At 46.5% G+C, this 14,502-nt stretch overlaps 1 protein-coding gene across 1 annotated transcript in view; it reads right to left on the reverse strand.

The window, feature by feature from the left end:
- GNA13 (G protein subunit alpha 13) overlaps positions 1–13,590 on the reverse strand; it is a 29,434-nt gene extending 15,844 nt beyond the window's left edge. Inside the window, exons 1-2 of the mRNA XM_066332341.1 lie at positions 13,258–13,590; positions 10,751–10,977 (exon numbers count right to left, since the gene is read on the reverse strand). Coding sequence (XP_066188438.1) covers positions 10,751–10,977; positions 13,258–13,540 — 510 coding nt within the window. The 5' untranslated portion in view covers positions 13,541–13,590. The remainder of the gene's footprint in view (positions 1–10,750; positions 10,978–13,257) is intronic.
- Between the last annotated feature and the right edge of the window lie 912 nt (positions 13,591–14,502).

Genomic DNA, 14,502 nt, shown 5'->3' on the forward strand with positions numbered 1-14,502 from the left:
AGACACCTCACACCTCCCAGCTCCACCATGTGAATAGTCGTTTAAACCCGATCTGCCCATTTCCAGAGATAAAATCCAGCACGTTGAGATTAATCCCTGTTTCTTCGCAAGAACGGAGAGTTCAGAGGCAGCTGCTGATAGAGGAGGACAAAATAAGGCTGCCCCTCATCAATACACATCACAGATACGTCAGAGCTCAGGCCAGCCCTGGGAGCACAGAGCCATTTCCCCTTTGCAGTGCTCACTGTGTGCACCTCCAGCCCCATTTGTCTCTTCTCAGAGCCGTCAGAACTGCGTCACATGGGGTAGAGAAGTGAAACCTGCCCCGTGTTTGGTCACACAAGCTGAGCATCTGCCCCCAGAAAAAAAAGGAAAGGTTCAAGTCCTGACTCACAGAAGCCATCTTTCGTAAAACCTGCTGGCAGAGCAGAATTTGTGTTTGCAACAGCTGGATCAATTTGGCTGGAGGGTGCTCAGCTCCAAAAGCACCAAGGGAGGAGTCACCGCAAGTTTATTTCATGACTGACATTTTTATCTTGCGTAACAGTATTAACAAAGGAAGGTGAAGGGGTTTAGGAAGGGGTTTAACCCAATAATATCCCTTTAATCTATTATCCCCCATTTACCGTGTAATCCAATTAATCCATAATTCTCAAAATGTGGATAACAAATGGAGGGAGACAGAGCACGCCAACCTGAGGGCCTGCACTGTGACATGCTGGCAGCACCTGCAAGCTGGGGACATCTGCCATACCCTGAGAGGGACAGAAGGATGTCACCAAGCCAGTCTCAACTAAATGCTCCAAACAAGGCTCCAGCATCAGCTGCTGCTCCTTCTTGCACCCAGTTCAGGAGTGCTTTCCCTTCAAAGTGCCAGACCCACACAACTCAGACTGTCTTCCATCAGCAGAGCATTTACACACTTTCATATATACCATGCCACTCCAATTAAATTAATTAGGACATGATTAAACTCTAAAAAGGAGTTAATCTGCATACCAGTATACCACAGAGCAAACTGCTCCAGTTTTCAATTACTTTCCTAAGAGGGAAGAAATCCATCTCAGTTTTCTTAGTTAGGTATCCCTCCCTTCTCCTGGTGGAATTTAATTGCTCAAAAATATGCAAATTCACTACAGCTTCTAGGTAGGAAACAGCATTCCATTAAAGCCTGCAAAACTACAATTTCTCCACACCAGGCATCCTGCTATTGGATTTCTAATTTTCAAGACTCCTTGAAAACCAGAACATGACATATTCTAGGAACTCCTTCCAACAATTAAAAACCCTCAGAGCCCACAGCATTAATCCTGGAGTGAATAAATTCTTCCCTATGAGGTGCTGGCACAGGTTGTCCAGGGAGGTTGTGGCTGGCCCATCCCTGGAATGTCCAAGGTCAGGCTGGACAGAGCTTGGAGCACTCTGGGATAGTGGAAGGTTGGGAGAGGAACAAGATGAGCTTTGAGGTTCCTCCATCCCAATCCATTCTGAGATTCCATGATCTTCCTCAGGATCACCATGCTTTCAAAGAGGAGGCAAATTCAAGGTTGTTGCAGCCCTTTCTGGAGATCAGAGCCAGCCCGAGGAACACAGGAACTGGCACATGGGACACACCACAGACCCAGAGCACTCAGCCAGAAGGCTTCTGTTTGCCAGAACCTGAACAGAAATTAACCCATGAAAGCAAAGGATCAAGTGCACTTTGTTTCTTCAAAGGTCTTTTTACTCCCTCCCTAGGTATTTACAATCCAAACTCCTCTCCCACTAAGTTTACTCGAGGAAAAACATCAATACTTTGCAGAAGATTTTCAAATTTCATTGATGAAACCAATCCTCCAGGCCCCAGAACATCCAGACCTAGAAATCCTACGAAAACACGCACTGACCAAGGAGAAACTGCCACCTCCCAGTTCCTATTTACACTCTGGGCAGCATCTCTATAAACCTCAGATGTTTTGCACACAAAACAGACTGGAACCAGACTGTAAACATTTGCTCTTCTTTCAGAGCACTGACCCACTGGCTCCATGACTTCATGTGTTTGCAACTCCAACTGCATTTCATCTAAGGCTGGAGCAGTGGTGAGTCTGCAAATCTGCCATCCATCATTTAGAGCTCCACTTGCTTCCAAGTTGTACAAGACCAGCAAAGGCTCCCAAAAACATGACAAATATTTGGCATGTGGAAATGTATCAGCACATAAAACTGGCCATGCTGAACTTGAAGATGCTTGAAAAGTCCATTATTGCATAAACTCTGCACTAAATCACAACATTTCAAAATCAGAGCCCTGAACTGGATCCCAATGCATTTCTCTAGGATTCAGTTTTAAAGTACATTTGGTTCCTATTTCAGCCTCATGAGAAATCCAGATGACCAAAAGCTTTTTAGTTCCTTCCTCTGTCTCAATCAGAAGAATCCATTTCAATTAAGTTCTGGTATTTCTGTTTGCAGCCAGTGATGCACTCAGAAACCAGCTCTTGTTCCAAGCTATCTGACAAGATCCTGTGATAATTTACTGGGTCTAGTGAAAGATCTGCCCATATCATTAGCTGAATATTAGTGTTTTAAAAAATTACTAGAAGTTGTTTCTAAAAGAGCTCAAAGGAACAGCAAAGCACAAAAGATTCCCTAAAAAGCAGCAAGAGAGTGAAAATATTTCATGCCACTTGTAGAATTTGGTAGTACAAATTAACTAAAACTAGAAAGAAATATAACTTAATTACTAGGGAAGCAATATAACTTTGCTACTGAAACCAATTAAAGATCCCAATACCACCCACATGCAAAATTTCAGTAATCACCCTGCATTACTTTTTTCCCCCCACAATTTTGTGTAGATATTTTGAAATACAGACAGTAACAGTGCACTGTGTCCAGCCCTGAAAATCCTGCATCCTCTTGATTTGGTCACCAGTGGGTGATAAAATACCATCATGTGCCCAAAAAGAGAAGTGCTCCCAGGCTGGCTGCAGAGATCCCAGCATTTTGTTTAAAATAATTTCCCCAGCATCTTTAAACAAAGGAAAAAGAAACAGAAGCTCATGTAGTATTACACATTCCTGGCACCCTTGATTCTTTAAAAAGCATTTTCAGTTCCTTGGTTAAGTCTTTGAAGATGAACACTTCAATTTTCATTTATTAACTGAAAAGACTCTGAAGGAAAAGAAATTTAAGGCAGGAAGGACCATGGTGGAGAGGTGTGCAACATGGTACAGTGAACTGTGTGCTGTAAAAGGCAGCTCACTCCCTATTATTGTTCAAATTTTTCCTTTTCTGAAGCAGTTGCTGTCAGTTATTGTGATGATAATTCAGGGTGTTTTCTCTATTTAAAATTCCTCAACTTTTCCAGCTCTATTATTACCTGATGTTTCTTGTTAACGCAGACATGCAAGTAGAGAAGATACTGGAAGTAATTTAGGACTCCTTTAGCTGTTAATGTGCTCTTAAACATTTTCTTTATCACTATTTAAATTCGACCCATCAGGCAACTCTAGGATAAAATATAAGCGTTAGTCTCCAGGATTATTCAGATTTTTATTTGAACTAAATACTCTTTATTTACAGTTTGAGGCTGCCAAGTCAACCAATACCATGTTTTATGACTCATTTATTCGTCTTTAAGATATAAATAAAGGCTTCATATTCCAGAGTAACACAAGATACTACTTGGTATCAAGCGGCCTCCATCAGCACTGTGAGCACACAGCTTGTTATTCTGTAAAAGGGCAGGTTCTGCACCCTCTCAACTGAAAACTGAATTTGATAATTCAGATCCTTAGCAAAGAACAGTGCCAGCAGACACAATGCTGGCACAGAGACTATCTTGCTTTCCCACAACTACAGTTATTCTGCTGCTTTTCTTATGTAGTGAGGTCAGCTGCACTTTGGGTTTTCTCACATTTTCATAAGCAACTTCCTCAGCTACTAGAAGCTGAAGTTTCCTACCCCCGTTGCTAGTTCCATGTAAGAGGTGTGGCCTGAACCCAGAAGATATCAAAGCATTCATCACTCACTGAAGTCTGGGACAATAAAGAGCCAAAACAGTCACCCAGTACAACCCAGGGATAATATGTGCTTGGTGAGAGCAGACTCCACCGGCCTCTAAGGCTGAAGCCCTGTTACTGTAAACTCAAATTAGGAAACAGCAGCACAAATCAACACTGCCTCTGGCGTGGCACCTTTGTCCTGAAAGATCCCACATTTACAGCTGAAAAAGATCCCTCTCTATCCTTTGCCTGAGGTGGAAGATGACTCTGCATTTGTACCACACGGAGATTTGCTGACAGCTACGAGTGCTGGGAGTGAGCAGGGTTTTGTGTGCAGGAAGCCATTTCTAAATGGACACAGAGTGGTGCAGGCAGAGCTGTGCAAATTCCAAAGGTTGTCATGAGACAGCTCTGCAGGTACCAACAAGTAACACCTTGCAGGTGAGTAGAGAGCATGGAAATGAGCCTGGAATGAATGTCTGTACCAAGGGCTCATGTTACACTGCACAGCAGAGGCAGCAAAAGCTCCTCGAACACATTTGCAGAGATTTAAAACAACCTGCTGAGAAGAGATTCTCACACTCAAAACGTGAATATTCATGTTCAGAAGGGCATTTGTATTTTATACTTATTTAACCACAGCTTGGTTATAGAATTCCCTTTTCTTTTTTGCAAGAAGTAGGTCACCTTCTACTCTCCTGCAACCAAATGTTTAGGAAACTAAAGCACATGACTATCAACACAACACAGCTTGCTGGAGACAGAATATGCACAAAAACACATACCTCTGCTCCCACAGTGCATTGTGCAAGTCTGCATTTTAAAAGCATTGGTTCCCCAGAAACAGATCACAAAATTCCACAATGGTCTGGGTTGGAAGGGACCTTAGAGATCCCCTTGTTCCAACCTGCTGCCATGGGCAGGGACCCCTTCCACGAGACCAGGTTACTCAATATTTGGATTGAATTTGAATTAAGAACTCCATCCTCAGAGATTGCACTGACACCATGCAGAAAATATAGGCTTTTACAAGCCAAGTGTAACACACAGGACTCCAAAAGCATTCCTGGTTGGAAGACAACTCATCCTGCTTTGGTCTGGCACAACATGTCTACATCATGACAGCTCCTGCTGAAAGACCTCTCAGTTCCAGAACCACATCTGTGCTTAACAGTAACAAAAAATAAAAATAGAAAAAAAATAAAAACAGCAACAATCTGAAAAAAATACGGCAAAGATGTTCTCCAGCAAAACCAGACCAGCACCAAGTGGCAATAAAGACCAGTCCACTCTCCAGGTACTTCAATATTTTGCTGCTAACAAGAAGTCACCAGGCAGGAAAAGAAAAAGTGGTGGAAAGGGAAGAAGGCAGTCCCAGAAACAGCGTCTCAGCTCTCAGGGGCTGAAACAGAAATCCTAATCTCAAACTTGGAAAATGACAAAAAATGGCACTTTGTGTTAAATTAGTATAATTCACCTGAAGATCATTCAGCTTGACTGAAATATTGCAGTCAATCCCCACTACCAAAGCACTGGCACACACTGAAGGGTTTTTGGCAAACCTGGAGTAAAGACATTCAACCCTCTACTGCTGGACTCCAGTGTTAATCCCTATAAGGAGTCCTATTAATACCAACTTAAAAGCAGCATTATCTTGTCACTGGGGCTGGAAAACCAGGAAATCTTCAGAAAATCCAAGTCTCTTCTGAGGATTCGAATGGCTCATTTTAAAATATAAATTTGTAAAGCACTTTTCTTTCCAACAATCCTTGATAAATCCTTTTCACCTTAAGACCAAGAGATGGCAAGTAGCCTTTTGCAAGGGCTTTAAGGAGTCATGCTCACTGTACAAGGGCCATTCTGTGACCTGATGTTTGGCAAAGCATTGACTGGGGAAAGGGGAAAAAAACTGTTCATATTTCAACATATAGAAAGCAGCAGCTTTCTGGTTTTCCACACAGAAATTTAGGCAATAGTCAGTGTTAATTACAACACTATATTCTGAGTTATGTGATTAAATGCCCAAATAGTCAATGTTTAGAGAAATGCTAGGTGACTGGATCTCATGTCTGTAAATTAAGATCTTCCTGTCAGTGTCAGAACCCTTCTCCCAACAGTTTATCCAGTCATGTCCCAACAGAAGTAATTCCTGCCATCTTCAAGCAGAGTGGGACAACTGAACACCCAATCCCACATCCACGGGATCCAAGGGGAAAGCCATGCCTACTTCCCAGTGCAGGGCTGTGGGGAGGTTAAAGAGATGAACACTGGGAGGAAAATCAACACGCTGCAGAAACTGCTCAAAGGCTTCTCAAAGTCACTGTCACCAAGACAATGTAGTCACTTTAAGGAATGACAGGTAAGACACTCCTTTCCCAGGCTCTGCACTCGTGACTTCAGAGGGACTTTGTGCACTGAGCTCACAGCTGCCCCACAGGATGGGAATCCACCCTCCAACATCTGGCAACTTAGCCCAGCCTCACACACAACTGACCTCTGCAGGATCGTGCTCTATAATCAGGCACATTTCAAGATGTGCTGCTTGTGCACCTGAAAGAACAATGAACTTCCCTAATATTCTGCAGCATCCATTTCAGGACTCAGCTTTTCAGTAGAGCTTCATTAATGTCCTTGTGTGTACAACACCCTCACTAACATTCAGGCAGAACCCTGAAATGCCCAAGCAGAATAAGACAAAATACAATACAGTCTTCCAGCAAACTGAACAATCCTTGCCAAAAATACTCGTCTGCAACAGAAAAATGCTCCATGGAAGCTGCTACAAAGCTATCACTGAAACTTCAAGCAGAACACGCCTTTTCCTGTCTTCTATAATCTGATCTAGCACTTGCAGACATGTCACAGAAAAACTTGTGATCCAGAGGTGAGTGCATATCCTATAATCCTTACTGCACCATCTGTGTCTGCAGTTCTGTGCAAATATGGACAAAAATAAAGGGTCATCTCTTCCTCTGCAGCTTTCTGCATTAAGAATTCCCAACAACATTCAGTTTTACTTGCAAGTAGGGCAAAAGGTATCTGTCTGAAGATCAACAACTGCTGGTAGCAAAGATCAGAACCCACCCAGCAGTTACCTTGAACAAGAACAAACCCTGAACACATTCAAAGCTTATCACGCATCTGAGCAACTTGGCTCTCATCACACTCTTCCATTCTCAGAGAACAAGGAGAACTCCTGGAGAATACTTCAAAATGCTTCTCTGTTAACAGCCCTCACAGCAAGTTCAAGAAATGACTGATTTGAGAGGGGAGAACAAGGCTGCTCTTACTCACAAGGGCCTTGCTCAGTGCTCCACAGCACCAAACACTGCTCAGCTGCCAGTGCCTTGGAGCAAAGCTCCGGGAGAACAGCAAACACACCGAGCAGCTCACCAGCACAAACAGAAAAGCTAGGGAATGCCCAGGTAAGTCACTTTGCACGCTGCAGAAATAACAGAATGGCTGTGTTTATCCCAGTCATTTCAGGAGATTTTTACCGGAAACCAAAAGCAGTGACAGGAAATGTGAGATGTTAATGAGGTGTCAGAAGGTGCTGGGCTGATTCAGATTAAATCTGGAACTCGTTCCTTGTCAGCCACCTGAGAGGCCAGAGGAGAAACGAAGCAGAGGAAGCCTGAGGATGACCAGAATCTCCAGTGTAAGTTACAGAAGTGCCTCAGCTACAGAGGCAGGACAGTCTGCAGGGACCTGTGCTACTGGAACAATCACCTGAATGAGTTTGGTTTGTAATAAAATGTGAGGGATTATAACATTAACCACCTGGGAAGCACTGAAGTGGCACATATTGCACCAAGCTGTAATTAGCTCCTTTCAGTTTTAAAGAGCTACACAAGCATGACCTAATGAATTTTCATAAATGCTGCTGCTAGTGGCCAGAAGGCCCCTATTTTTATACCAAGGAAAATAAATCATATTGGTTATCCCATGACCACTTGAGTTAACAAAATGAGGAAGGACACTCCAGTGAACTAGACATGGAAACGCTGATTCCTAATTCCATTAAAATACAACCAAGTTCTTTTTTTGTTTTTCTTTTTTGCTGCTATAAAAAGATCACATTGTTTCCTCAGTCTCCCAACATCATCAGAAAAAGATCCTGGAGAAAAACGAAAAAAGCAAGAGCAGCTTAACAAGCCCTCACAAACATACATATATGCTGTGCATATATATTGAAGTTTTAACCAGACTCTTGCAGAAACTTTAATCTTAAACCCTTTTTGTCTGTTCCTCCTATCTGCCCAAGCTATAAATGGATTTTACACTACATATTCTTGTTGCCTTTCCTCCAGAATTTGTATGTAAATCTTAAGATTTTTCCCTCCTTACCCATCACTGCTCTGTTTTCCATTTGCTCACCTCCACCTCTGTCCCAAAGTGTCCTGTTCCCATGGCAAACACGTCCCCACTGTTCCTGCCTGGGCTCTCTTAGTGGGAGCCATGTTTTTCAGCCCAGTGAAAAGTGAAACTCACTCAACAGTCTGAAAAGAAGTTAGAGCAGATAAAAAACAGCCCAATAATGCTCCTCCACCATGTCAGTCCCAGTGCTTTACACTATTTTTGTGCCACTTTCCCCTTTCTCCTACTCATCTAATGATTGCTGCTATCTCTCATCATATTTTTTTTGCCACCAGCAGCCAAACTGGAATCAGAGCAGTATTTTGACACTGTAGAATGGGGGAAAAGAGGAAAAGTTTTTAGTCTGGAGCCTTCACTTCAAGAGTCAGTACTTGACACGCCTGAACTGTCTGTCTGTCCCAACTTCCTCCTGCTCTACCTCCTGACTGGGACACGCCTGTCACTCCCTCCTTAACCATTTGTGTCCTCCTTTCTTGTCACAGCACAGACCTGAACGCTCTCCTGCAAAGCCTGGAGCAGGTACAGCAAAACCACACTGCTCCAGGAGCTTCCCTCTGCTCTGCTGCCCACATGGAGCTCTGGCAGAAGTTAAGCTGAAGGTTATTGGGGTAAAACTGAGACTTCATCCTTGGCCAGCACAGATCACACTGCCTGCACTCAACACAATGACATCATTCTGCTGCCTTTTTCCCCCCCCCCCCCTTCATGTTTATAACTTGGCATAAATATGTCCAGCTGAGACTTTGAAAAGATTTAGGAAATAAAGTAATATAAGTACAAATAAAGCAGTTACCTTGCTTTCAAAAATCATTAGGATAGTATTCAACTATTAAGAGCACCTAAAAAATACTCCTGAGTTCTGCCTAAAGCACAATGTGATAAATATGTATTTTACAGATAATTGCACAGATTTAGAGATTTATAGAAGAAAGCGACAGCTTTTTTTCTGTAAGGTCCAGAAGAACAAATTTTTCACAACCCACTCAAAGTGAAACTCTGCACATGTTTCAGTTATGGAAAGAACCCACTTCCCAGAGCCTAAAGATGACAGAACAGTAATTGCTCCCTTCCCTTCGCTACACAGCCTCAAGTCACTAAACGTGTTTAATCAAAACTGTTTTATTGAAGGGATTTTAAAGGAGATCCCTCCAGCACAGCCATTACACCAACAGAAGTCACATCTGCACCAGAATCTTGACTACACAAGAGCAATTACTCTTTTATGATCACTTGAAGGTGAAACTCAAGGAGCAACAGGTCTCCTTAGGAACTTATTTACAGAGCTCAGCCCAGGGCTGGGCAGGTGATAGGTCACTGCAGCACCTGCCCATTCTGCAATCTCCAGAAGACATTCCATGATCAGGGCAATATATATTTATAGAATATTTACACAACCTCTTTAAGTCAGCCTATGATTACACAACCATTCATAATGGCTCAACAGGAGACATCAGGAGCTATTGTTTGGATTCACACTAACACAAAGGTTATTTTTAAGACATAAAAACACAAAGCCACTTATGTTTGAGAGACCTACAAGAACAGATTTAATCTATTTTAAGGTTCTCAACCCCCACCCCCATAAAACTCCATGCCATTGGCATACACAAGTCTGTGAACCAACAATCAAATTTAACTCGAATTTTTCATTTCTTTTTACAGCATTTGCATGGGAATGGAGCAAAGGGAGCTCAGCTATCATAGAAAGTTTGAGCTGCAGCTCAAGAATCAAGAAGTTTCTTTTTCCTTTCCAACCCCACTACTGAATTGTATACTCTGTCTCTACCCACTATTAAATTGTGTATTCCATCTTCAGCTGAGAACTTCAATGTAACAAAAATCTCATTACATGAGTATTAACACAGACATTCAAAACTAAACAGGAAGTATACAGAGGGAATGTTTGCTAGATTGCTCAAACTGGAATAGAGAAGGGAGTGGTTTTTAAATTCTTCTCATTAACCCATGCATATCTTTTCTTTAAAAATCACATTACTATTAAGCCTGTCTATTGCAAACCATTTTTTTTTTGTTTGGCTTGGTTTTTGAAGTCGATGCACCAGTTAATAAAAGGGTAATAATAACCATAGGCTAAAAATCCTGTGAAGCTCCCAGCTTTGTTACAAAACTTAAAAGCCCTCAATACCTCAGCTTTCCCACATACGAAATGAGGACGATGACGTCAGAATCTTTTATTATTATTATTATTATTAAAAAAAAAAAAGGGGGTGGGGGGAAGTAGCTAAAAGCAGCTGTGTGCAACACCACCGAGCACGGGTGAACCACGTCAGGAAGCGGCTGGGTGGGCGTTTCACAAAGCAGCAGCACAGGAACAAAAATCACACACGGGGCAGTCGGAGACACAGAAAGGGCCGAGCTCTTACCAGCTGGAACTCCCTGCGCCTGTCGTAGGCGTGCTGGATGCCGCTGTCTGCCCACAGGGCTCGGATGGAAGGCAGGTAGTCTAAAAAAACACTGGTCTCCACCATGCCCTGCGCCACGGTGACGGCGCGCGTGTCGAAAGCCATCACCTTGTCCCCGTTGCTCTGGTTGGCAGGATCTCCCCAGGGGATATGGAGTTTCTCCCTGGCGTCCACGAGGACTCGCACGCCTGCGAGGACAAGGAAGAGCACTGTGAGAGGAGTTTCTCAGCTTTCTACTGTTTCAGCGGCCTGTGGATCTGCGGAGAGGCCGAACAATGCACCCACTCTGCACAAAGCTCAATAGGAACATCCACAGTAGGGAATCGCCCAAAAAACTGACTCAAACCACTGCATTTCCAGGTAATATCAAAGGCCAGGTTTGCTGTCTCAAGGATGTGAGCACTATCAACAGGATGATATCCACAGTGCAAGCTCAACTCCTGAAAAAGTGTTAATTTTAATTACTAAGTTTATCCAGCCTGTGCCACCAAGGCATGAGTACATGACAAAGTATTTTTAATGCTTTTTGTTTCAATAAATGAAAGTTTATTTCAAAATATTTCGAATTCAAATATTTCAAAATATCAGGTGGTTAAACCACCTGATGTCCTGCTTTAAGGTTCTCTAGCTTTTGTGTTCTTATCAACTTGGTATCCAGTTGTATCAAATTATACAAAGAATCTCTATCACTAAGAGTATTTCTATTATTGCCTTTAATATTTTCAGAGAGACTAAGACACATATTAAAATCATTGCACTTGATAAAAATATGTTTCTAAAGGTTAAGTACAGAAGGAGTTGTATCACCTAAAGGCTTCCCTACACTTCTGTGATTGTTTTGGTAAATATTCTCTATAAGAAAAGGATTATTTTAAACTTATTTTTGAAGTCCTTCTGAAGGATATAAACCCACTGTGCTCACATCGATAAGGTAAATGCAGGGAAATGATTTCTAGTACTAAATTTACTGATGGAAAAGTAAAAAGAAAATTCCAGAAAGAACAAGCAACTGTAAAGGCATTGGAAGAGATTTAAGGAAATTAAGATGTGGCAACAAATGACTGTAGAGCAACACACTCGTTCAGTGCTAAAGTGTTCTGTCAAGGTTCACTCCCTTTCCATGACTTTCCTCTCTGCCAAAGGCAGGTATCTGTCAAATCTACCTGTGACTGCATGAAAACAACCTCCCACACAGATGTGCAGCTCCTATGTGTGTACTTTCACAGTGTATGTCACAGCTTTATTAATAAACTTTAACCTGTGTGACACACATGCTCATGATTTCTACTGCTATCAATAGTTTTTCCAGGCTTGATTCATCAGCAGGTTTGTAAAACAATTCTCTTTGAGGACGGCTGGATTTTCAGGGGTTGAGACTGGCAACACTTCGCTATTTTGAGAAACTCCATTAAGATTTTGTCCGACTATTACACAGTCCAAACCGAAAATTCAGTGAGTAATTTAGATAAGAGAGAAAATGAGCGAGGCGGGCCAATGAAGTCAGGATGACAGCAGCGAAATCAAGCGTCCACTACTCCCCCAAACCATGTGTGGAGGTTTTGGCAACGCATCTATGGAGAGAGGCTCTGCCTGCGGGTTGCTGTTAATTGATGTGTCAGCCGAGTTTCCAACACAACGGCAGCGAAATGCTGAGAGCACGGGGCTGGGCTCCTGCTCACACACTTCCAGGTGCATCTTCCCCCCAGCCATTACCGCTCAGTACCGCACCCGCATTACCAGGAAATCGCAGGATCACGGAATCAATTAGATTGGAAAAAGACCTCTGAGATCATTCAGTCCAACCTATGACCGAACACCACCCTGTCAACCACATCTGCCATCAAGTGCCACGTCCAGTCTGAAACACCTCCGGAGACAGGGATTCCACCTCCTCCCCGGGCAGCCCATTCCCGTGCCTCCAGTGAAGGGATTCTCCCTAATGTCAAGCATATACCTCCTCTGATGCAGCTTAAAACCATCCCCTCATCCTATCGCCGGTTCCCTGGGAGCACAGCCCGACCCCCACCTGGCTACAAAGTCCTTTTTCAGCGGTTGTAGAGAGCGATAAGATCACCCCTGAGCGTCCTGTTCTTCAAGCTGCTCTCCCCCAGCCACCCCCTTGTGCTCCAACCCCTTCCCCAGCTCCGCTGCCCTTCTCTGGCCCCGCTCCAGCGCAGCGGCGAACGGCAAAGGCCGGCACCTCCCGGGCTCAAAGCGCTGCCCGGGGCCGGGGCCGCACCCGAGCGGCGCGGTGACATCCCCGCGGGCGCGGAGGGGCTGAGCGCCGGCCCCGGGGGAGGATGAGGCGCCGGGACAGCGAGGGGAGGAGGCGGCGGCGGCGCTGCGACTGCCCCGGCCCGCGGGACCCGCCCGAGCCGCCGCTCCTCTGCTCTGCTCTGCTCTGCTCTGCTCTGCTCTGCTCTCCTCTCCTGTCCTCTCCCCGGCCCGGCCCCGCCGCCCTCACCCACCCTTGATCACGTTGCTGTAGATGGTGGCGCGGAACTCCTCGCGGGCCGCGCGGTCCCAGTCCTGCCCGTGGATGATCCGCATCTGCTTGAGGAAGGTGGACTTGCCGCTCTCGCCCGCGCCCAGCAGCAGGATCTTGACGAGGCGCTTCACGTAGGTCTTCTCGCGGTTGAGGCACTTGTCGATCTCTTTGGACTTGCGCTGCTGCTCGGCCTCGCCGCTGGTGAGGAGGCAGCCGGGGAAGCAGCCGGATAGCGCGGAGCGGGACGGCAGGAAATCCGCCATCTTAGCGAGCGCTGCCAGCGAGGGGAGCGCCCGCCCGCCGCCCGCTCCGCGCCGCGCGCGCCCCGCACCGCGCCTGCGCGCCCCGCCACGCCCGCTGCCGCCCGGCGCGTGACCAGCGCGGGCCCCGCCCACCGCGCGGGCTCCGCCCCCTCCTCGGCCCCTCACAGGAAATGGCGGGGGCGGCGGCTGCGAGTCACCGCCGGGAGCCCTGAGGAGCGTCCGGGCCGAGCCCCTCGGGAGCGTCCGGGCCGAGCCCCTCGGGAGCGTCCGGGCCGAGTCCTCAGGAGCGTCCGGCCCGAGCCCCTCGGGAGCGTCCGGGCCGAGCCCTCAGGAGTGTCCGGCCCGAGCCCCTCAGGAGCGTCCGGGCCGAGCCCTCAGGAGTGTCCGGCCCGAGCCCTCAGGAGTGTCCGGCCCCAGCCCCTCAGGAGTGTCCGGCCCGAGCCCTCAGGAGTGTCCCGGCCGAGCCCCTTGGGAGTGTCCGGCCCCAGCCCCTCAGGAGTGTCCGGCCCGAGCCCTCAGGAGTGTCCGGCCCCAGCCCCTCAGGAGTGTCCGGCCCCAGCCCCTCAGGAGTGTCCGGCCCGAGCCCCTCAGGAGTGTCCGGCCCGAGCCCCTCAGGAGTGTCCCGCCCGAGCCCCTCAGGAGTGTCCGGCCCGAGCCCTCAGGAGTGTCCGGCCCCAGCCCCTCAGGAGTGTCCGGCCCGAGCCCCTCAGGAGTGTCCGGCCCGAGCCCCTCAGGAGCGTCCGGGCCGAGCCCTCAGGAGTGTCCCGCCCGAGCCCCTCAGGAGTGTCCGGGCCAAGCCCTCAGGAGTGTCCGGGCCGAGCCCCTCAGGAGTGTCCGGCCCGAGTCCTCAGGAGTGTCCGGGCCGAGCCCCTCAGGAGTGTCCCGCCCGAGCCCCTCAGGAGTGTCCGGGCCGAGCCCTCAGGAGTGTCCGGCCCCAGCCCCTCAGGAGTGTCCGGCCCCAG

This window comes from Sylvia atricapilla, chromosome 18 (assembly GCF_009819655.1).
Source record: "Sylvia atricapilla isolate bSylAtr1 chromosome 18, bSylAtr1.pri, whole genome shotgun sequence".
NCBI classification, from domain to species: domain Eukaryota; kingdom Metazoa; phylum Chordata; class Aves; order Passeriformes; family Sylviidae; genus Sylvia; species Sylvia atricapilla.